General features: G+C 39.7%; 1 protein-coding gene across 11 annotated transcripts in view; it reads right to left on the bottom strand.

Moving 5' to 3' along the window:
• CPNE1 (copine 1) overlaps positions 1–22,902 on the bottom strand; it is a 34,970-nt gene extending 12,068 nt beyond the window's left edge. Inside the window, exons 1-4 of one of the 11 annotated variants that reach the window (XM_006929812.4) lie at positions 22,673–22,811; positions 21,021–21,155; positions 16,891–16,975; positions 8,784–13,961 (exon numbers count right to left, since the gene is read on the bottom strand). In XM_006929812.4, coding sequence (XP_006929874.1) covers positions 11,093–13,939 — 2,847 coding nt within the window. In that variant the 5' untranslated portion in view covers positions 13,940–13,961; positions 16,891–16,975; positions 21,021–21,155; positions 22,673–22,811 and the 3' untranslated portion in view covers positions 8,784–11,092. Of the gene's footprint in view, positions 1–8,783; positions 13,962–16,890; positions 16,976–21,020; positions 21,156–21,986; positions 22,354–22,672 lie in introns of those variants that run through there. The other 10 variants (XM_023251288.2, XM_019826593.3, XM_019826594.3 and 7 more) reach the window with 10 other exon arrangements.
• Positions 22,903–23,821: the final 919 nt, after the last annotated feature.

Raw genomic sequence — 23,821 nt, 5'->3', positions numbered from 1 at the left:
TCCAACAGCAACATGATGTAGTGGGCAAGAGTATGGGTTCTGCAGTCAAGAGACCAGGCTCCAAATACTGGCCTTACTCCTCTCCCTGGCCACAATGAGGTACTACTAATGCACCCACCAGAACGATGTCCTACCTATGTAATTTGGGCAAAATACTCTCTAAGGCTCAGGTTCTTCGAGAGTAAAGTGGGGGGGGGGTATAATCTTTTTCTAAAGCTGTATATAATGTATGCAAGGTGCTTATCACATCCTGCAACTATTATTACCAATAACTATTAGCTATTATTTATCCTTCAAGTCTACCTCTTATATGTTCTCTTTTTCACAATATTTCGATCACTCAACAACTTCTCACCCTGGACTACTATACTCAATCTACACCATAACTGTCAATGTTTCCAGCTCCTTGACTGTCCATAAAATAACAAACATCTGTAGAACAAACACTGCTTCAGGATCTCCTATTTCACACAGCACAGACCTAAGCACAGGACAGCAATTCAAAACACCTTGAGGGAGGCTTGTAGCAGTGTGCTGGAGCAGGCCTGTATGGTTTGCAAGAGATGAGTGGTACATATGACATAATTTTGTAAGTGAATTTGGTAAAGGTTTAAGCCACAGAGATGGGGCAAATCCTAAAAATCAGGGCTTCCCTTCCCACAGCTAGCCAGTTTATCATTGTTGATAGGGAATCCCACTTTGCCAATAGGGAGTAACTTGTCCTTTGTTTTCTATGGCATCCCCTCCCCTGCCTTGGAGATTCTAACGCTGCCCTTCAAAAATCTAAGAACAGATCTGTTCTCCCGGATCCACCTGGATCCATTCAGTGACAGTTGAGCACTCCTTCATGTTTAGGAACTACACTGCCCTCTTCCCTTCCCAAAGTCCAAACAAACAAACAAACAAACAAACAAACAAAAACCAGATTTCAATCCCATTTTCGGGCTTCGAAGAGGAGAATAGAGCACCAAAATGTCTGGGTGGCAGGATCACTCCAACAAACCAAAGCCATGCTCACACTCCTGTTGCCTACCTTGGCATGCTGGAGCAGCTCAGATGCTAGATCAAGTCCTGAAAGCCAATCAGGAAATTCTCCACAGGGTCCCAATGGGCAGAACACCACGGATGGAATACTCCTTTCCCTTCAGATTAAAAAGACAAACTATGCCCACCACCACTGTTCCTTTCCTTCTCTGCCTCATCAAGAGACATGGATACAGTAGACAAGTTTTTCTTTAACCCCTGCTTCTCCTTCTGTATAACACAGATTTCCCAAATTTAAATTAGCAGCCCCAAAGACAGCCTCACAGGTCACAAACTGAACAAAATATGTAAATCCTTACTTAAAAATCCTTACTATAAAACTACACAGTCTTGATTAATACATAGGACCATAGGCTACTCAAATTGTGTTTAAAACTAAAATGTTAAGCAATAATTTGGTTTAGATCCATATGATACTTAGAAGTCTGGTTGCCACTGTATTTGGCAATAGTATAAAGCTTAAAATGTGAATGTCACACAAAAAGTGAAAAGGGGGAAAATATGGTAAACAGTCACAGGGTTTCTCCTGTGACTATATTCTGTGGCAGTCAAAAAAGTTTGAAAGTCAAACTACATCAATATCCCCAAAAGACTTATCCAAAGTTGAACAAATACAACTTGTGTCCAACTCTTCAAAAAGAACCTAGCTTGAGGACTGAATTTGATAGGGGGAAAAGAAGCAAACTGAGGAAGAACACGTAGCCTTCAAGCAAAATAGGACTGTACTGGTGGGAGTTCTGTGCCCTAGGACTCTGATGTGTTTACACAAAGCCTCCAACTGCCTACCTCAAAATAAACAGAGTATTGGAGCAAGGTCAGAGTCCCTTCCCCAGCAAGCTCAAGACCCTGACAGAAGGGTGCTGCCAGTGGCCCTTCACATCTCCCAAAAGTAAGGGACAGGCACTAGTTAAAGGAGGAGCTCTGCCTCTGGAGTCATGCAGACAGCTTATGATTGAATATTATCTGCTTACCCTTACTATTAATGAAACTGAGCAAGTCACTTTGCTTCTTTTCCCCTGGATTTCCCCCAATTGTAAGGTGGGGATAATAACCATAGTGCCAACTTTACAGGGTTATTTTGAGGATTAAATGAGGCCAACGATGGAAAGTATGCCCTGCCTGACACTAATACAATAAGTGCCCAATAATGTGTTAACTGATCCTATTCTCAGTACTCATAAATGGATCCTTTTGTGGTATCATCATCAAACTTGTCGGTTCATGGGACAACCAAGAAAAATGTTGCTGGTCCACCTGCCCCAGAGGACCTAACTGGCAGGAATGAAGGCCCTCCCTACTTTTCTCTCCTAATGAAATTCTCAAGCTGCAGTGTGAGACTGCTGTCACACTCAGAAAAAGCAGCAGAGCCATCACCAGACCAAAATTTTGAGTTCCACTGGCCTTTCTTTAGTTTTAAGGTTCAAATTACCTACAAACTTCCAGAAACAGAAAGGCTGGGTATACAGGCTCACAGAAGCTTGAAACTGGGTATAATCAGATTATCTAGCTTAATCTAATTTTCTAAAACACTAAGACCAGAGAAAGGAAATGATTAGCACTGGGACACACGATAACTAATGAACCACAACCAAACTGCCTAAAAATGTGTTCTTTTCCATCCATTTTAGCAACAGCTCACACCTTGCAATCCAGTCCAATCTGAAATCCACCTGGCCACTCCACATGAGCAGTGAGCCTCATGTGGTCTCTTCCCATGACCTGTACCAACTAGACTTATACACTGATGGAAAATAATTCTGCATCTACCACACGTTCTATTTGTCCGTCAGGGCAGGAATACAGGAACTGCTGGACTCCATGTTTGTAGGACTTATCAAAGAAATAAACTTTAAATAACAAGCACAAATTCTGCAAGGTAGAACTCAGGAAAATGTGATTTATACCAAAATTTACATAGAACGCCTACTAAGCCGCCAATTCTGCCCACCAGCCTGCCCTGCTGGAATCTACATTCTTTTAATCTACCTTCTTTTAACGAGACTCCTGCCTATTGCCTGCAGAGTGTAGAAGACAACCGTACTGGACCACCTTCCTGAGCAACTCCAGGAAAAGGGCATTGACAAGAGCGAGTGCATTTCCAGTGTGCAATGTGAGGTATGGTATAAAGAAGCCGAGTGAACAGCAGCAGACCAGAGCCTTAGAAAAAGAAACCTACCTACTGTTCATAATGCAAGCACCCCTTACTGGAATAAATCCACTTGGGATACACAGGAGGTCTTAAAATGGGTTATTCTTCAGAATTTGTATGTTAGAGAAGTTGGGAAATAAAAGAGAGGACTTGAACAATAAGGAAACCACATTACAGACACACACTGATCTGCCCACTTGCCACTGTAGATGGGGTGCAGGATGGGGTGGGGTGGGGAGAAGGGAAAAGATTGTAGTTCTGCTGCTGGATTCTGATGCAGGATTAATAAGTTTATAATGTAAGACCTAGTTAGTCAGTGAAAAAGGTAACTGTAGCCCATAAAAATCTTAACTGAGGCAAATAAACTGCCTCAAAAAAACATGCCAACATAAGAGGAAGGGGAAAGGTTAGGAGGGACACAACAAAATTCAAATACTCAAAAGTAAACGCACAGCTGAAAGAGGCAGCACAGCTAAGAGAAATGACAGGGGATAACTTTTCTTATATTCTAAATCTGTACTGCCCAAAAGGATGGCCTCCTACCCACAAACGGATATTGAGCACCTGAAATATGCTTAGTTCAAATCACAATGTGCTATAAAATACACATTAAAAATTTGGTAAAAAAACTCAATAATTTTTATAGAGTATATACTGAAATGGTAACATTTCAGGATATACTGAGTTAAATAAAATGTATTATTAACTTGTTTTTGTTTTTTTTTTTACCTTTTTCGTGGCTACTAGAAAAATTTAAATAGCATAAGTGACTCTTATTTCTATTGGACAGTGTTGCCTAACATGGGGAATCTCCAAAGAGCAGACATGGAAAAGCAAATTTTCTGTTGTTCTGTGAACCTAGAATTGTGCTGTTTGATACAGTAGCCACTAGCCACATGTGGCTTATTAAATTTAATAGTAGCTACTACAGGGGCACCTGGGCGGCTCAGTCAGTTAAGAGGTCCAACTCTTGATTTCAGCTCAGGTCATAATCTCATGGTTGGTGGGATGGAGCCCCATGTCTGGCTCTGCACTGTCAGTGGAGCCTACTTGGAATTCACTCTCCCTCTCTCTCAAAATAAATAAACTTAAAAAAAAATAGTAGCTACTACAGTGGCTAATAATCAGCATATGAATGCAGATGAGAACATTTCCACTGGACAAAACTCTACTGGACAGTGCTGATCTGGAATAACAAGAACAAAGTAGTGGACATCTCATTCAGAAAAGCTATAACTACCAAATGAATTTCAGATAGTCAACTATATACAACTGGTTAAATTGATGGAGGAATTCACTTAATTCTGGACCATTTATGAATGTCTTATTAGGCCATTTGTTTATAAGAAGTGGTATACGGCAGCTAGTCAAAAGGTCATTAAAAAGATAAAAGATTCTATCCCTCTGCTAGGTCAGGACACTCCTAGAACCAACCCTTACCTGCCTGCCTTACTCACCATTCAGCTCAGTCACACCACTCAGGCTACACTGTTATGGAACAATTTTAAGAGCCTCCAGAACAAATACCATTTTAGGTAGTGCCACTGTGTTCCCGCACACAATTAATCATTTCATTTTACTAAATTAATATTACGTCCCCAAGAACCTTGGTTAGACATCATGCCTTCCCTCAGCTTACACACAAGGCTTCCATTACACTTGTTCTGTCTGACCATTTAGCAACTGGCCAGGAAACCCTTTATCCATTTCCTGTGGGACATGAGTGTACCCTGTACATGCACAAGTACAGTGGAGCACTTACTTGTATAATTTAAGACCTTAGGTCTTTAAGAACAGGCATTTTATTTTGCTTCCTTTTCTACCACAGCATGGAAGTACTGGGCGCATAACACTGCTCAAAAAATTTAGTTAGCATGGGTTACTGCTAGGGCTAAGCTGATTATCCATGTGAAACGGTCTTAAAAGCTTAGAGGCAAAAGACATTTCCAATTCCAACCTGTCAATTCAATGATCATCAAAGCAAGGTAACTGGAAGCAACTACTTCAGAAAGAGCTGCATTAGTCTTTCCACTTTAGCCAGATTTATAGCAGAGGGACCCTGATGGTCCCATAGGCCCACACCACAGAAAGAGTTCTGTATAAAGGACATGACCATCTCTGTACAGCAACACTCTATGTGGGGGAGTGTAGTGGAGGATGGCATTAACTCACTTCCAAGTGGAACAAAAGGAAAATGAAATCAGCAACAGCACCAGTTAGTATGATTTAAGACCCCTTAATAAAGTAGCTGAATTTCTTTACCCTTAAGCCTTCCCCACTCTGCAAGGACTAACAGATGACTTATGGTAGCACATGTGGTTGTTACATTTGGTATGTAGCACAAATGCTTAAATGACAAATCTTATTTATGAAGAATGGTGAGTGAGGTCACATCTCCCCCCCCAACCCCCCACCATTAAGAGTCTAGACTACAGAGATAGCAGTGAGAAACTCATGGCCCTGGTTACCAGCAGACTTAGTATTGTAAGCAGGTAAAAGGCGGGAAACGGGCAGTATCAGAATGTAGAGAGAATCAAACACTAAGGGCAGCCTGTTTGAATATAGCACAGCTTACTCCTGGGGGTGTTACAATTCTTCAACATCTGACTCTGTCCATATTGAATTATGTTCCACTGCTGGTCATACCTCTATTTTCCCCAAATAGTCACCTCCTCCTTCTCTCAACATGAAACAGCCTTTGGCTGACTGGGAAAAATGACTTGAAATATTAAGTTACTAAAATCAGAATCCAGATGTCTGGTTCAGCTGGGATGCCAATTCCAATGTCTGTTGTGTCATTTAGCCACTTCTCTACAACTTTTCTTAGTATCTATGATTTAACTATCAACATTTTCACTAGGGAAAGGTTCCTGGGCCTCTTAAAAGAATTCAAAGATAACAGCTAATGAGATTTGCCTCAGCACTATTTCCTGCCACCAGATTTCTGCCCCTGGGGCTAGAATGCTTTCATCAAGTGGCTTTATTTTGTTGCCCCTTCTGTACTCTTCAGTAGTAGAGCAATATGTAGGAAAGCAGTGCCACCTTAGTTGCTCATTGTTAGTTACGTTGATCCAGAAAAGGAGTCATATTCTAAGAAGCTTCTGAGATCATCTGGCATAAAGTAGCTCAAGGCAACAAGAATAAATCCAGGAAGCACAGTAAAGAATTAACATTTACATGAACAGGTACAAACAGAAGGGTTTTCCCAGAAAAGTCACTATAGCATCAAAGAATTGTGCTACCACCAGAGTATACTCTTTCCAGAACATTTTAGATAAGTCAATGCAATCTATCAGATTTTATACTAAAAAGACAAAACTGACACCAAGCAATTTTTTAATTAAAAAGCGTATTCTTAGATTCGGATTCTCATATCCCATAAAAGCTCTACTTTTGGGGGGGTAAGGAGAATGGTGGTGATGCACAAACTGCTAAACCACTTCTTGCTGTAAAACACTGGAAAGCAGACAACAATGAGTCAAAGTGAGGGCTCTCTCCTGAACAAGAAAACGAAATGTATTATTAGCATACGGTCTATCCCTTTAAGATGGTAAGGGCCATTCTGGGTATCCGTAAGCAGCTCATTTCACCCTGTGATTTTTCAAATGCTTAGTCAAACCTTCATAATTTTAGAACAGTTCAGCAACCACCTGGAATTAAGTATGTTTAAGTCTAAACCCCTCTAAAACAACTTCAGTATTGAAACTCAAAACAGACTAAAAACTTTCGTGATAAAGGTAAAAGTTATATTATTCAAGAGCCTTGGTTAAAAGGAATAGCCCACTAGTTTATCTGCAACTCCAATTCAGATTTTTTTAAGGCCTCTGGAGTTTATGGAAACTTTTCATTTGCTAATTTTTTTTAGCAGTTGAACAAATGTGGAAGGGACAAAACCAGAGCATCAATGTCAGAAAGCAGCAGTATTTTTGATTCCTCTCCCACACCTCACAACACCTCACATACTAATACAAGAATAAGTAAACAAAAAAGAAAAAGCTTTAGAAGTATGTGCAACTGACAATGCATTCTGAAGATTTCTTTTTCCATTTCTTAATCAGTTTTTTAAAAAGACAATTCACAGCCCCCTTTAAGACTCCCTCTGTAAAAAGAAGATCTGGTTTCTCATACTTTCTGAGTCCACATAACGAAGTGGCTTGCTAGCAAAGCACACAAGATAAAAGTCTGAAAAGGTGGATACCACAGATTTGACCTAGAATCAAGTTTCCTCCCTGCCGTTCCAGGTATCTTCTTTCCACACTTCAGCATTAGCAGACAAGGATAAGCAACAATGGTTACCTCCAAGATCACCAAATCCATCTTTCCAAAGGCACAAAGTATTTGTAGGAGTTAAAAACAAAACAAAACAAATAAACAAAAAACCCTGATGGTATAGCTCAATAGAGTACTCTTGTGTAAAGCATTAAAAGCATCAGCCTCTTTTATTTTGTGACAAGTTTATTGAACAGTATTCAAGACTTCATCTTTATAAACAAAAACCTCTGCTGAATGATGCCAAGGCAGTATTTGCTGGCAATGTTGTGGCCATACTGGCAATGAATCGTTTTATTGTGTTTGGTTTCTAAAGCTTGGACTACTGTAGAACTGCCGGTAAAACTACTTAAATGTGGTAATTTTGCAAGAGTGGGAAAGTTTTAAAAGTGATCACTGCCAGGAATTCTTACAGAAGATTTAACTAGCAGCAACTTTACAGTTTCTTTACTCATTTTTAAATGTTCTTGACATTGATGAGTGGATTTATTTTTAAACACTTGACCCATGCCTGTACACAATGACAGAATCCAATAAAAAGGACTTTGAGTTTGATTAAGGCTTTCATGGATCCTTATTTTATCCAAGGTATGTTTGCTTACGTACATACACGGCCCTAGATTTTCATCCAGTGTGTTAAGACTGACCTAATTACACTGAACATTACTCTCTGAAATTGTGAATAAAAAGTTTCCTAATGCCATTTTCACGGTTGATGCTTTGACAACTTGGAGCACAAAGCTAGGAACTACATTTCACTGAACAGTGTTGCGTTAAAAAAAAAAAAAAAAAACCCACTAATAATTATACATCCAAACTACAGTATTAAACACAGAATACACCTCCAAATTTTGCTTGTGAACTAAACGTTTCACCCGAGTTCAGAAAAAGTTTACAAAATTGCTTATTTATAAAATACATTTTGTAGATTTCTCTAATCCTTTAAACTAAAAAAACCAAAACACCCCAGCAAGGGGGTGAGGAGGGAATTAATCCTAAAGGAAAAGATTCTCTTCCGTTCATGTCACCAAAAACAGACAAAATTTACACAGAAAATTGAAAATATCATGATAGTGTTTACAAATGCACACAACTTTAAGCAAAGCTTTACAAATCCTTCATACCATACAAAGCAAATGAGAAAGAAATTCATTTTTACCCCAAACCTAGTTATGAGAAAATTTGCAGGAAGAGAGGTATGAATAATTTCACAGAGCATATTTTCAAGAATTTTTTAAAACTCAAACTCCAATGCCCAGAACAAGATGAACAGTATGCTTAGCAGTTAGCACTATATTAATAAGTCTCAGATACACAAAAATCAAGTTCCAGAGGGCAAAGCATTTAATTACATTTCACAACGAGAAGCACTGTTGTGACTCAACCAAATATGAAACACAGTTCTCTCCAATTTCTACACAAACCACTATTTTCTTAATTTATTTAATTTGATGAACAATGAAATCAAGTTTTCCTTTTCAGCATTTATCTAAGATGTAGAAATAACAAAGTAGTTGCAATAAAGTATATGAAATATTTAATAAGATTGTACGAACATATAACCAAAATAAACTGTGGAAAAAAGATAAAAGGCTTTCATCTTCAAACAACCCATTTTTCTAAAATGAAAATAGTCAGCTCTCCAATGGGGAAAATAAACTGCAGTTGAAATAAGACTCCCAAGCAGCGCTGAAGTTTTCTGCACTTGGTCTTTGGAATGAGAAATGATTACTTAATAGAAAACTTAAATTGAACAGCATATGTAAACATCATATTGCTTTTTTAGTTGAGGAGGCAATATCTAGTGATCTGTCAAAGCGGATATGCATTCATGAATTGTCAAAAGACCCACAACACAGCCATGTCTTCTTTGAAAGTCTAAATAATCCTCTCCCTAAACAAAAAATCCTGTACTGTCAATCCTCTAAGATTGTAGTGATGAAAAGTCTCTCCAAATCTTATCACACAAATGAAACTGTTACCACTCTTAACTCTAAATTATACGAGACTCTGTATTTCAGTGTTCCACTGACTTGCAACACCAAAAAGGCACTATTTTTTTTTTTTAAACAGGAAATACTTCTTTTAAAAGGCTGACCCCTTTGTAAGTACATTGATTTGCAGGAAATGTTGGGAATGTTTCAAAGCAAGACAGAGGCCCAAGTAAGACAAAATTTGTTTTTCATGATATCTCACCAATCTCCCATTCCATATGTTTATAATATAATGTGACACATCTTTAGAACATTTTAACTAAGAAGGAAAGTAACCATAAGTAGAGCCTTTTGTATCAGTGAGCAGGATGTTGTAAGGCAAATGTTTTCATGACAAGGACACTTACCAACCAGAACCCATGTGGTCCTCCTGCCTTAGTGTCCTGAATGCCAAAGAAAAGAGTATGAAAAGGGCAAAGAGTCTCAATTCTCTCCCCTCTGGCAGCTGCACTTGTACTCCTTATGAAGAATTTTTATAAATAGGCTCCTGATCAAACAACTAGACCAAAAAGCCCCCAAAGTAACAGGATTAAATGCACATCTATGGAACCGCTTATGGATCTTTTATTCTATAACACTATTGCTAACAAAGCTAACAATTTCAACTTCAGTTAAAAAAAAAACAAAACTAGATATAATAATGCTCTTTCTTATAAATGGACCCTCTTTGTTTAGTTACAGGCCAAAATTTCACACAAATTTGGGACAGAACAAAATTGCCAGAATATCAGTCCATCATGGAGAGGACTTCAAATCCAGCATCTTAAGCAATGATTATTACAAGTGGTTTCGGGTTTTTGATGCCATCCAAACAACATGAACAATTTTTAAACTGACTAAACTAAAACGTGGCGGTCAAACCAAAAAGGCTCTGGTAGGTAGAGGACTCCATATTTTATTTTTGTGGCAAAAGTACTTATTTCACACAGTTTTAAGTGTGACATTAGAAATCAAAGTTCAAGGTTATAGCACAAACCAAGTGTGGAGTTTTATATTAAAACAACAACAACAAGAACAGTTCTGCTCATTTACAAATGAGTCAATTAGGCAAACAAAAAAGCAGCAACTTCAGAAGCAGGACTGTCTATACAGCAAGAACCCTCAAGAAGCAATAAAGGTACATACAGTGAATCTGTATACAGAGATTTTATTCAATTTTAAAAGAAAATGAGGACTTTAGACAAAGCTTTGACCCTATAACAAAGCAAATCTGTCCAGCTTTAAACCAAATTCCAAGAGTAGCCAACTTCTATTTTTCAGCAGCTGGCAAGAGCACCCTTAATGAGCTCTATTGACATTTCTATTTTCTTCATCTCATATGATATAAAACAAAACCAATCTAGAGACTCCTTGATAAGCTTTATATGGTCATTTGTGTTTTACAAATGGTTTCTCTAATGGTATGCCAAAATCATTTTTGTGTTCTCTCCAGATAGCTTTACTGTAACATACAGCAATATTTATACTGGTAGTGAATCTTCTGTAAACAGTCAACCAATGCTCTATGTTATAGAAACCAATCTATATGCAATTGAAACAATCCACAGGTTCTAACCTGGAAATACTAGGAAAACAATCTGGATGCATTAATCACAGCACTATGAAGATCTACCCTATAAAGAATTGATGTGAACAGCTACCCTAAGACAAGTTTTACTTTCCTTGAGCCTATAGGTCTGTCATTTAAGTCAATGACAGCAGCTGTGGCTTCATCCCGAGATTCAAAGGCCACCATGGCTTCGCCTGTGGGCATACCTTTTTCATTGTATTTTAAACACACTGAGCCTGGGATCACTTGATAGCCATAAAAGAAATCTAAAATCTCATCAATAGACACAGTAAAGGGCATATTCTGCACTTTAATTACTGTTGGTCCTGGTTTTCCAGAACTAGATCCAAAGCCAGGGGGTCCACCAATGTGAATTGGGCCAGGCCCAGGCCCAGGGCCAGGCCCAAAGGCTGGCGGCCCACTCAAATGCCCAGGTGCACTTCCAAGACCAGGAGGGCCACTTCCAAAACCTGGGGGGCCACCTAAACTACCAGGGCCATTTCCAAAATTCTGAGGGCCTCCTGCAAATCCTGGCCCACTTAAATTATTTGGTCCACCTCCAAAACCTGGAACATCCAGTCCTAGACCAGGCAAACCACTATTTCCAACTGAAGGCATACCAGGCCTAGCATCACCAAAGGCCCCTCCTAATCCTGGAGGAGGGAGTGGTGGCCCAAAGGCATTCGACCCGCCAAAATTACCAGGAAAGTTAAATGGAGGCCCATTGTTGGCCTCCTTAGATCCTACAGTCAGGAAGGCATGTTCTTCACCTCCTGCACCAGGCATTCCTCCACCGGGCATTCCCGCACCAGGCATTCCGGCACCGGGCATTCCGGCACCAGGCATTCCGGCACCGGGCATTCCTGTACCAGGCATTCCCGCACCGGGCATTCCTGTACCGGGCATTCCTGTACTGGGCATTCCCGCATTGGGCATTCCCGCATTGGGCATTCCCGCACTGGGCATTCCCACACTGGGCACTCCTGGAACTGCAGGATTACCTGGCACAGGTATCTTTAACCCTTTTTTTCCTTGGGCAGGGGGATTTTTCTCAATTTCTCTCATATCTTCTAGAGTAACTACATGAACAAAAGCTTCTCTCCCGTTAAGTTTTTTACGGTGTAAGCGTTCAGACTTACGTGCATCATCTTCATTTTTAAACTGAACCAATGCCTGTCCTAGACCTTGCCCATTGTTATCAACAAGAACATGTACAGCATTTTCATCCACTGGGATTCCTTCTAGGAACTGAAGAACATCCATCTTGGTAATGCTGAATGGAATATTTGTTATGTGAGCACAGACTTTGGCAGAGCTGACATCCCCCTCCGGATTTAACATCATTTCCCTCTGGTCATAGCTGAAGTTCTGCAGTCTTTTACGAATCATATCTATCTTTTCTAGCATGCCTTTCTTAGTAATTGGATGAACTTGAATAAAGCGATTGCCCATGTATTGTTTATGACGACACAGAGCAGCCTTATAGTCAGCCTCATTTCTGAATTCTACGAAGCCTTCACCAGTTGCTTTCCCATTGGGTCCATAAGCGATATAAATACTATCTTCCACAATATCCAACTTTTTAAAAAAATCAATGACATGTTTGTTTTCTGCTTCAAATGGTAGCCCTTTCAAGTAAACACAAAAACCAGCCTCATGTGGTGATCTTGACCTCGACCTTTTCTGCCCACTGGGCGATTTTGACCTGGGAAGTGTCTGAGGTGGGGGATGGGTTTGTCCAGAAGGTCCTATACTTTGCTTAAAAGTGATATGGCCTCCAGCAGCTACCCACTGTCTCTCTGTGGCAGGACTAACTTCCACATAGCGTTGAATCATCAGCATTCTGTTTCTTTTCAAAGCTTCAAATGTATCTTGAGGGGAGAGAAATTTAACCAATCCGTTCCCATTATTTCGACCTACATGATCTTTCAACAAATGCACTGCATCAACACGGAGCCCATGGAAAAAATCTCTGACATCATTTTCCATTGCAGAAAAGGGCATACCATGTACACTGACATACAGATCATCGGGGTTGATGGGAAGTGGTTTCACACTGCTTTGAGAGTTCATCTGGATAGGGTTAACAGGATTCAATGGACCCAGAAACACAGGGTTCAGGTTATTGTTCAGATTCATAGGTGCTCCAGAGCCATTCATTCCAGCAGGTAGAGGGGCCACAGGTGGTGGGTTCAAGGGTGGCATGCCTGACATGGGTGGCAGTGGGGTCATGGGTGGCACAGAAGGGACTGGGGGGATTGGGGGCACAGGAGGCACAGGAGGCAATGTAGGTACCGGAGGAGGGACTGGTATTGGGGGAATGGACGGCATTGGTGGCAAAGATGGCATCGCTGGGATTGGAGGAATTGGTGGTGGTGGGACTGTGTTCATTGGAGACGCTGTGCTTGGAATGGTTGAGCTAAACGTTGGGCTCCCAAAAGAAGCCCCCATATTTGGAGGAGCCGTTCCTATGCTGGCTGTGGAAAATGTCTGTATGTTTTTGTTGCTTTCATGAACCGATGTAGCAGCAGTAACTACACTGGGTGAAGGATTATTAAAGTTAGGTACTGTTGTAGGCAAGTTTACCCTGCCACCCATTCCTGAGCTAGGTGGCGGTCCTGATCTACTAGCATTTGCTGGTGGTATATCTAAGTTGGCAGTTTCAAAACGCCTACGACTCAGTTCAATCATATTCTGCATTTCCGTTTTACTACTCAACAAAAGTGTTACTTTTGACCCTTTAATTGTACCACCTGTGCGCATCATACCAAGCCTTGCATCTTCATCAGTGGCAAAAACGATGAAAGCCTCACCCAGTTCACCCCCTACAATATGCACGCCCCCATCAGGGATGGTCAATCCAGAGAAGAAGTGGCGAATGTCCATGGTCCCCGCCACAATTGGGAGACCTTGCAAACGGATGACCACAGCCATGCTGCGCTGAAACCACACACACCTGCAGATGAGAAAAGGCAACGGCCAGGTCAGACTCCTGTTCATCACACCAAGTTTTTAGCTACAAGAATGACCAGCTACCTTATTAGGCCCTCAAACTATCTCAAGCAATGTAGGGTTTTTTTTTTTTTTTAATTTGAATATTCTAAAAACTGAATATTATGTGCCGTTTACAATGTAAAACCTAGACAATTTCAACTTCCAAAAGGCATTAATTCTGTAAATAGTTAGAAGTTCAGTCCTATGACTCAAAAGTTTCAGGAAAAAAAAACCACCATAATGAAAGTAAAATCACCAATTATATCACTCAGACCACTAATTATTCAGTAAGATTTAAAAGAAATGTGTAAGTCAGATCAGGACACAAAGTTTAACAGTCTGCAGGGGGAAAGCATGCAAAGGATGTATCAAAGTTAATATTTAAAAGTGACTTAGCATTTTCCTTTATAAACTTGACAACTTTGTAGAATTATCAGTGTCATTTTATATGACTCAATCTCAAAATGCAAAAGAGAAACAGGAAACTGGAATACTAATGAATTACAAATAATTAACACTAAAGTAGATTCAAGTCTCAAATGAGAACTGATTCCATATTTCATCCTAAAACTCTTCAATCTGCATTACAGCTCTATTTATTAAAGAAAACTACATATGGAATTAGTTACTACAAACAAGATTAATACATACGAAGAATCCAAAGAACTACTGAATAAAATAGCCAAAATCTTAGTTATCCATAGTCGTCACTCCAAAAAATAGAACCTGGTTACAGTGCCATTCACCAAAGCTATTTTAATTAAAACTCAGATCCAATGACTCATTCCCAAACCTACCAATACACACACACACACACACACACACACACACACACACACACACACACACACACATTCATTTTTCTCACAGAAGGCTGATAATAAAAAAAAAAAGGTATTTTTTTGTTTTAAAAAGAACTAGGGTATATAAACTTTATTCAGTGATTGTTACAGTCTCCTACCCAATGTAATTCCTGTGGAATTTCTGGGAACTCACTGATCTCCTTAGATGTCTCATGTTTAACTAGTCGAAAAGAAAAGTTTCTCCCAGATTTAAGTAAAATTTCACTATTTCAGTTCTTACGGCTTTCAAGTGTAAATGCAAGGGCAGCCCTTTGTAAACTGATACAAAACAAATTCTTGGGACTAGAAAAAATATTAATTTGAAATTTATGTGGTCAATAACTTAGAGTATTTTCCAATCCATCTTAAATATCAACTTTTAAATATAAACCTATTAGAGGCACCTGGGTGGCTTTGTCGATTGGTTAAGGGTCAGACTTTTACTCAGGTCATGACCTCACAGTTTGTAAATTAGAGCCCCATGATCAGGCTTCGCGCTGACAATATGGAGCCTGTTTAGGATTCTCTCTCTCTGGTCCTCCCCGACTCTCTCTCAAAATAAATAAACTTTAAAAAACATACACATATATAACTAGCTCTGGGACCTCAGGAAAATTATAAATGACTTGAGTTTGGTTTTAACACCTTTCAAACAGGAACATTAAAAGACCAAAGTTTCCTGCTGCAAGCTCTAAGAATCCTGTAAACCTCATGAAAATAGTTTTTCATGTCAAATATTATGTGAATATCAATTTGATGAAATAAAATCTGTAATTATATCTCAACCATTATGACTGCTGTACACAAAACAGACATATACTGTTTGGCTTTGACAGTTTTCTCACACACATACACAAAAATAAAAGCTACTTTCAAATTTAATCCAGAAAGATGGATTGGCAAACAGAAAATGCTCTTATGAGACCATTATAAAACACTAGAAATCTGGGTGAGGAGGGAAGCCTTTCGTCTTTGGTTTGCAAGAGTCAGCAAGAAAAATTAATACTAAAAAAATTAATCACACCAACAAACTCTTTTCTCTTATTTACTACTTAGCAATCTATCTGAAAGCTCATCAAGACAACTCCAAGTCATTAAATTCTCTTTCCTTACTATCTCTAGCATATTAGCTATATGCAAAATTAAGACAGTATTCCCGTTCAACTTTAAAAAATGCTTTATCATTTAATCACTCTATGGGGGAAACATCATGGATAAGTAGTCTAGGCACCCAAAAAGACTTGAGAGATAGAGATGTTAGTTTACACTGGGACAGTAAAATGGGAATTTGATATGGTCCCAAGAACAGAAAAATTAAATACAGGGCTAAAGTGACACACACAGCAACTCTTCAAAAACCATCTGCTACTAAGAGAAGGGATGTAGTGAAAGTCTGCGCAAAGTACATACGAAAACATGACAGTGAAAATCTGCCCAGATTACCAGCTAGAAAAAGGGCTGAGGATTAAACCAAAGTAGAGCATAAGACTTATTCATAAAGCCATCTAAAGTGAAAAACAGTTTTCAGGTTCCAAAAAAATATGAAGTTAAGACCTGCTATTCTGCTACTAAGCGCCTGTTTGACAGGTAAGTCACTTCAACTACCTTGAGTCTACCTTTGTTATTTAACAAGAGGGTTAGATTCCAATCACTAAAGTTCCATCTAAAGTCAAAATATGTATTCTAAAACATATGACCCATTATCTATACCTATACCTCAAAGGAATATTAAAAAACCATACCAATAACAAGCACCTATATTTATAATTAGTCTAGAATGCTACAATGAGGAAAAAAAAACAGCTACTTACTGCCTAATAATCAGGAATTCAGCAGGAGAAATGCATCTAAATAAGACTGACCCCCAAAGAAAGCACCAACTGTTCAAAGCACCCAGTCCACCCCACCCCCATCCCTCAGATAAGACTGTTAAAAAATAGCAAAAGAAAATCCCCCACAATTCAGCTGCTACACATATTTTCATGTTACTAAATAAGCTATCTCATTTTAATTTGTATAAAAACAAACCCTCTATTCAAAATCTCTTACCTGATAAAACAAGAGATGTATTTTCTTAACAAGAAGTAGAGGCCAAGTCAATCCTGTGGGCAACCAATTAAAACCAACTTTTAGACTGCAATAGAGAATAAATGGAGGCAAAAATCAATGCAGGAAACACAAAACAACACGCACAGGCCACACTGAACTGTACATTATGAAGGCGAGTCTGAAACCACCAGAGTACTTCATTAGAATGCATATAAAAAAAAAAAGAAGAAGAAAGAAAGAAACACATGTACCAAAATCCCACACATGCTTCTTACTTGGTATTGCTTTCAAATTTGAGTATCTCTCAAAACATAATATATTTACATACATTAAGAATGTGCCATAAATTAGTCCAAGAATGAATCAATTAAAAACGAAAACAATCATAAAGCTCAGCTTCACAGTTGATAATTACTTTTATTACTTGATGATTAAACCAGTCCAGAAAATTCCATCAACACAAGTCCAACTATGACCTATTTCCTTAGGTCCCACCAAATGTTTGATGAAGAAGCACAAGTTTGCACGATAACAGTTCCAAGACAAATAACAGTCATCAATTCAAGTGTACTTATAGAAATTCTTGGAATTACTTTCAAAATATTTTCCTTTGCACCAAAATAGCATCAAGAACCAAGAAATATAAATGAAGAGAAAGTTCAGGCTCTAAGGACTAATTCCTATTTAAAACCAGTGGGGTTCAAAATCTTAAGGAAAAGTACTTTTTCCTTCTAACACCAAAACTGTTCCAAGAAACTCATAAAAACAAAAAACAAACAAAAAACTAAACTAAAAATGTCTGGCATATTAAGAATACCTCCCAAAGTAAAAACGAGTCACTCATGTCTTACTGGAATTTCTCCCAAACCATGAAGTTATAAACAATTCACAAGCAACACAGAAAACCAAATGATCAGACAATTACTTTCAAAAGACCATTTTTTAATTTAGAGAAACAGAGAAAAAAAATGTCACTGTTAAGTATTAAGATTACCAATAGAACACTACTTAGAATGATGCACATTTTTAACTATCTTTCAAGATACCACCAGTGCTTAATATTCATCACCAAAAAGTAAAACTTTAAAAACTTTTAGTGTTACTCTAAACTTTTTCTAAAGGACGAGCTAAGCATCTTGTAACAATTACTCAAATTACTTAAGAATGAGATTTTTTTTTGCCACAAAAGCTATGCAAATATCATTAACAATGCTTTCAAAAGCCCAGAGCACTGTACCATTCTTTTATATGTTGTACAAATCAGTTCTAATTATGTTTAAAGAGTTTTAAAACTCTTTATTTAAAAGCCACACCTAAAAGTTTATCTAACAGGTCACAAAGGGAAGCATGAAATAGAAAAAAGCCTGCTTTAGGTAAAGGCTGTGCTCAATGAGAAGAGCAAGAATTTCTGCAATATTATTTTCTAAATGTACTAGTTGGACTCTATGACCAACAGAACCAGAGTAATTTTCTAGTTAAGCATTTGTGATTAACAGATGATCTCCTACTGGAGATTCCAATTCAAAATGTCTGGTATGGGGCCAGGACATGTGCCCTGAAGATAATAAGGGAAACAGGTTCCCCAGCTTCTTCCCTTCCAGACCCAACAAGGTTCCATATGTCCATCTGGAGAGGAACAAGATCAGAGTCAGCCAGTTAAGCCCAAAGGAACACACCAGGCTTACATTCAAAAATTTTCTAAAGGGTTGCCAGAAATTACTATAACAAGGAAATGTCTCATTCCACAAGAAAAAGTTGAAAGGCCCAGGTAAATTTGGCAGATGCCTCGTTCAAATTTTACATTGTTAAATTTAAATTCCAAAATCAGGGGGGGGGGCCTGGGTGGCTCAGCTGATTAAGCATCCAACTCCAGCTCAGGTCACGATCTCATGGCTTGTGGGTTCAAGGCTTGTGGGTTTGAGCCCCGTTTGGATCCTCTGTACCCCCCTCTCTCTGCCCCTCCCTTGCTTGAGCTCTCTCTCAAAATAAATAAACATTTAAAAATAAATAATAAAATAAAATACAAAATCAATCTAGGCATAAATTTGTGAATCTTTTCTATTTGAGCAAAGGGGAAGGCCCATATCCATATCAATCCATACCAAGGAAAAGTATGCAGAAAAGTTCAGGCTAGAAGCTAGAAGCTAGAAGCTCACAACTCTTGGTGTTCCACCTCTTCCTTCAAATGGACAAAGTAAACGAAAACTGAGAACTGAGTGCTTTTGTTTTCAACACCACACTTTGTAAAGAGCACAACAATTTAAGAGGCACCACTGTTTTCCAAGAACCTACTCATCCCTGGGTTCTAAATTATCAGCTAGCAATGTAATGAAGGATCCCAACATGAAAAATCCACTCCAACCAGCTTAAGCTTTCGTGAATTTTAGAAGGGTAAGACTGAAAACAATTCTATGAAACAAAACATCTAAAGCACATATTTTTTTAACCTATTCATAAAGCATAAAGATAGGAAGGAGAAAATGGGCCCAAAGTGCCATTAAATTCACTTGTATCAGAAGATCTAAAACAAGAAGATTGCTCTAGTATATTTTTCTGCTTTATGTTAGGAATTAATCCTAACATAGTGGCTTTACTTCAGCTTTACAAATACCAGAAACATGAACAAATTACAAATACTTGCTATGAACATTTAGCATATTATGACACGACATATTTTCTTATTTACTAGCCATTTCAACCATTTGAGATTTTAGAATAAAATGACAACAATCCTCTTTATCAGGAAGTCAAGGTACAAACCAGAACTTAACCATTTCCACTCTTCATCTGGTGATAAACATCAAAAAGTGAATTTTAACTTTGTTCAGTAATCAGATACAGAAGAGCCAAAGTTCTTTAGATTCAAAAAATACAAAAAGCAGCACCCCTCAAATGTCACCTCAGACATGAGCAACAGAGAACCAATCATAATGGGTACAATGCCATAAGCCGAATAATCACAGTATGGTAGGCATTACAGGAAAAAAAAAAACAAAAAACAAAAAAACCCAACAGCTTCATCCACTTGATTGTGTTCCCAACCCCAAATGGATCACACTTCAGATTCTGGAATCATTCTTAATGAAACAATTCTTCTGACACTGAGGGACATGAATCCTTTATAGATAGCTTGTTACTCAACTTTCCCATTAGCCTGCAGTCAGTTATCAAAAGCAGCAAACCAAAAGACATTTCTAAATAAGAGATATATTCCTCCTGCCAAAACTATATTATTTTTCAATCCCCCCCCCATGCCAATAAATATGTCCATCATCTTACTTGATTTAAACTTAAAAGCAACAATATTACTTCTAACCTAGCCAACCATGTAAACCCTCCCTCTCGGTCTTAAGACTTGAAAGGTGGCTTGAAATTTAATAAAATAAACTCTTTGCAAACCAGAAGGTATATGAGCGGTGGTAGTAAAGTGTGTTAAACTATCAATTAGGTGAAGTTATTTTTCTGTTTAGCTGACCTAAAATATTTAACATTCATTTATATCACGAACATTTATTAAGCACTTGTGGCCGGGGCAGAAGATACAGACATGGACGACAGTCTCTAGATTTTAGGGATAGATATCTAAAAAGCATCTTTTGTGCAACCATTACTGACTCTTAGAAGTTCTTTCTACAACATCTACGGAGGAAAACATTCATTCAAGCTGAAAGATGAAGTGGCTCTCTACAAAATGGAATGAAAACAGTATGAACATGGTCACCGAATTCCAGGAACACACTGGCTGACAAAATCAAGTTTCACATCTAAAAATTGTACCAATAACCCCCAAACTCGCAATATGCAACCACTGAAACATTTGGCATGTCACAAGAAAGTGAAAGAAGCCAGAAGTATACTGATATTAGCACATAACAATATGTCCCAAGTAATCACCACAATGGTTTCTCAACCTTCACATTTTTCACCTAACAGATATCATAAGAAAAATACAAATGATGCATTACAATCCATAAAATACTTAATTGAGCATATAAAGATAATATAAATGCATTCCCTGTTACGTTAAAAAAAATTTCCAGTAATAATACTGAGCACATCCCTCAACCTTTATACAAACAGGGCAAACATTTCATTTTCTTAAAAAATTACCATAAAATTATTATAACCACCTGTAACAGTTCTTTCAACTTTTTATAATCTTGGAAGATGCCTGAACACAATTACTTCCCACAAAGTCCAGAAATCCTCCTTTCGTTCAAAACCACCAAATTTCAAAAACAAGTACAACCCAGTCTTGTATATTTCTGTAATTAAACAAACAAACAAACACGAAACAATAAGCCTGTATGTGCAGACTTGTAGGACACTTTTCAACTGCAAACGCTCTGAAATACATTAACAATACAAACTAGATTACAAAGTCCAAGGCAATACATGTTACTAACACTGCATTTTACAAAAATCACACCATTTTAAACCATTCAATCAAGAAGCTGGAAGAGAAATACTCCAGTCATAAGTCTCTCCTTCAACAGTCCTTCAGTTGCAATTACTTTTTCTCTCGGGTTATATTGAGCGGAATTACACTATTCTTGAATAATACAGAATGGTTCCGAACAACTACCACAATTTACATTAGGTCACCTCTGGAAATCCAGGGTTTTAGGACGGTTCTAGGGTCCAGAAACCTCTCCTACGGAGCCTGCAACACAGTATACAAAACTCCCAGTATGTTTTGTGCTGAATAACCCAAAGTAACCTTCACCGTAGCCGCTTAGATTTTTCACTATAAAGCACACATTACAGGCACACATAAAGTCCATGCATTTGCAATCTGGCAGCTAAGCCTCCTGCACTGGTATCCAACCCCAACACTAACCTGTAGATCCTCAAAGCCCCTCCCATCTATTTCACGTGGCTGCCAACTAGCACCTCCAGCTTCCGCTAGACAAACTCAACTCACTCATCAAAAGCACCCAACCTCCACATTCTATTGCACCTCCTCCTCTTTCAGAGCGGGAGGCTCTCTCCCAAGGGGTATGTAAAGGTGGTCCTCACTGCAGACCCTTCCCTACTTGGGGACCAAAGATCTGGTACCTCACTACAATTCTCAGAGGCCTGGGAGGCGTACTCACCCCCACTTTTCTCGCTACAGAGGCCGGCTTCTCAAATCGCCGACACCCTCGAGGGTAAGCCCCGCCCAGCGCTGAGCCTGGGAAGCATTTCCCTGCAACCCCCTCCACCTTCAGGCCACGAAGGCGACCAGTTTTGACTTCCTTCCTAGACTCAGAGGAGTGTAACGACTACAGCTTCCTCCCCATAGATGTGTCCTGACTGTAGTCCCCTTTTCCTGTTAGGCCACCGGGGCCTCCTTTCCACTTCGGAAGAAGGGAGTGTCCTCACTACGTTTATCTCCTCAGTTCGGGACACAGAGATGGAGTTACAATCTCTGTCTCTTTTGGGAGGCGCAGAAAATCTGGCTCATTCGGGATGTAGGTGTGTTTTCACTGCAATCCCCGTTAGTTCTCAGGCCGCTGGGCCACCCAGCTGTGGCCTCCTCCCTCAGACCACGGGGGCGTCCTCACTATGGCCTCGTCCCCACTTCGGTATGCAGGCTTATCCTCTCTTGCGTCCTTCCTGCATCCTCTCAGGCTTCAAAGGCGCACACGGCGCCCCAAGCCCCCGCAGCCATGCCGCGACCCTTTTGTGTGGGGCGCTCGCTGCGGCGGGCTCGGAGGCCTCCGAAGGCCCCGCCCCGGGCCACCAAGGGGCGGCTCGAGCCCCGCACAGCCCCGCCCGTTCCGGGCTGCGGGAGTCTTACCGGGGAGAGCTGCGCGGCACCCGAACCCAGACCCGAGTTACCCCCCGCGCGAGTGCCTCCGCCCCGCGGCCGACAGCCCCAGCCCGAACGGCTTCCCGGAGCCCACAGCAGCCACCACCTCTTTCGCCGCTTCACAAAATGGCCGACAGCCCGCTCGGCAGCTCCGCGTTCCAGCAGGGGCGGGACGGAGTGGTGACATCACGGGGCGGCGCGGCGCAAGCGCCCGGAGGTTCTTGAGCAATCTCCCGGAAGTTGCGGGTATTTGTGGCGAGAGGAGCTTTGAGTCCGTACGTACGACGTTTGCGCACTTAGCCCCGCCTTAGGAGAAAGGCGCTGCTCGGTGAGATGGGGAAGAGTACCTGGGTGGTCCGTTCACTGCGGAACGTTGTGCAAGTTGCTTCACTTCTTATTAAGAGAAGAAATAATGCCTTGTTCGCGCAGTGTGTCGAGGATGAAATGGACCACAAAGTAGTGCCCGGTTCTGTTGGCGATGCCCTAACAAAAGAACCAAAACCTAATTTTTTTTTCCCAGTTAAAAATGTAAATCCAGGGAGCCTTACCCACTAGTGTAACGGACTATTACATTATCCATTAACGGACTGCATCTTAGTATTAAGTATTGTATTTAGTATTACTATATTATAGAAAAAATTATTCTCATGCTGTGCACTCCCCCTGCCTATACTCAATTATCGTGATTGAAACCATTATAGAAATGTAAAGATGGATAGAAATTAAGATGGATACATTCATGCTTCAGCAAGGCTTGACTTTGAACAATATTTTCCCTCTCTTCCTCATTCTTAAAGCTTCTGCCTACCCTCTTTTTGTTTTGTTTTGTTTTGTTTGTTTTTTGTTTTTTTTTTTTTTTGTTTGTTTGTTTTGGTAGAATCATTTGTTCCAGGAACTCCGCATCAATGTTGACCTCTCGCTTACCTCAATGTATGTCTAGTAATGAGACTCAGATGGCCATTGCCAGCGCTAGTCATGAGACCACGATGAAGACCTAACCAATACGGCTCAAGTGCTACCAGGTTCCTATCCAAACCACCCAGATCCTGTATTTTCCTATAAAACTCCTTAGCCTTTTATCCAGAGCGGGTCTGCAGTTTTGAAGGCATTAAGTCTGCTGCAGCCTCCTTTGCCTGG

This window comes from Felis catus, chromosome A3 (assembly GCF_018350175.1).
Source record: "Felis catus isolate Fca126 chromosome A3, F.catus_Fca126_mat1.0, whole genome shotgun sequence".
NCBI classification, from domain to species: domain Eukaryota; kingdom Metazoa; phylum Chordata; class Mammalia; order Carnivora; family Felidae; genus Felis; species Felis catus.
The sequence above is the reverse complement of the archived record's forward strand: the minus strand, read 5'-3'. Positions and strand labels throughout refer to the sequence as shown.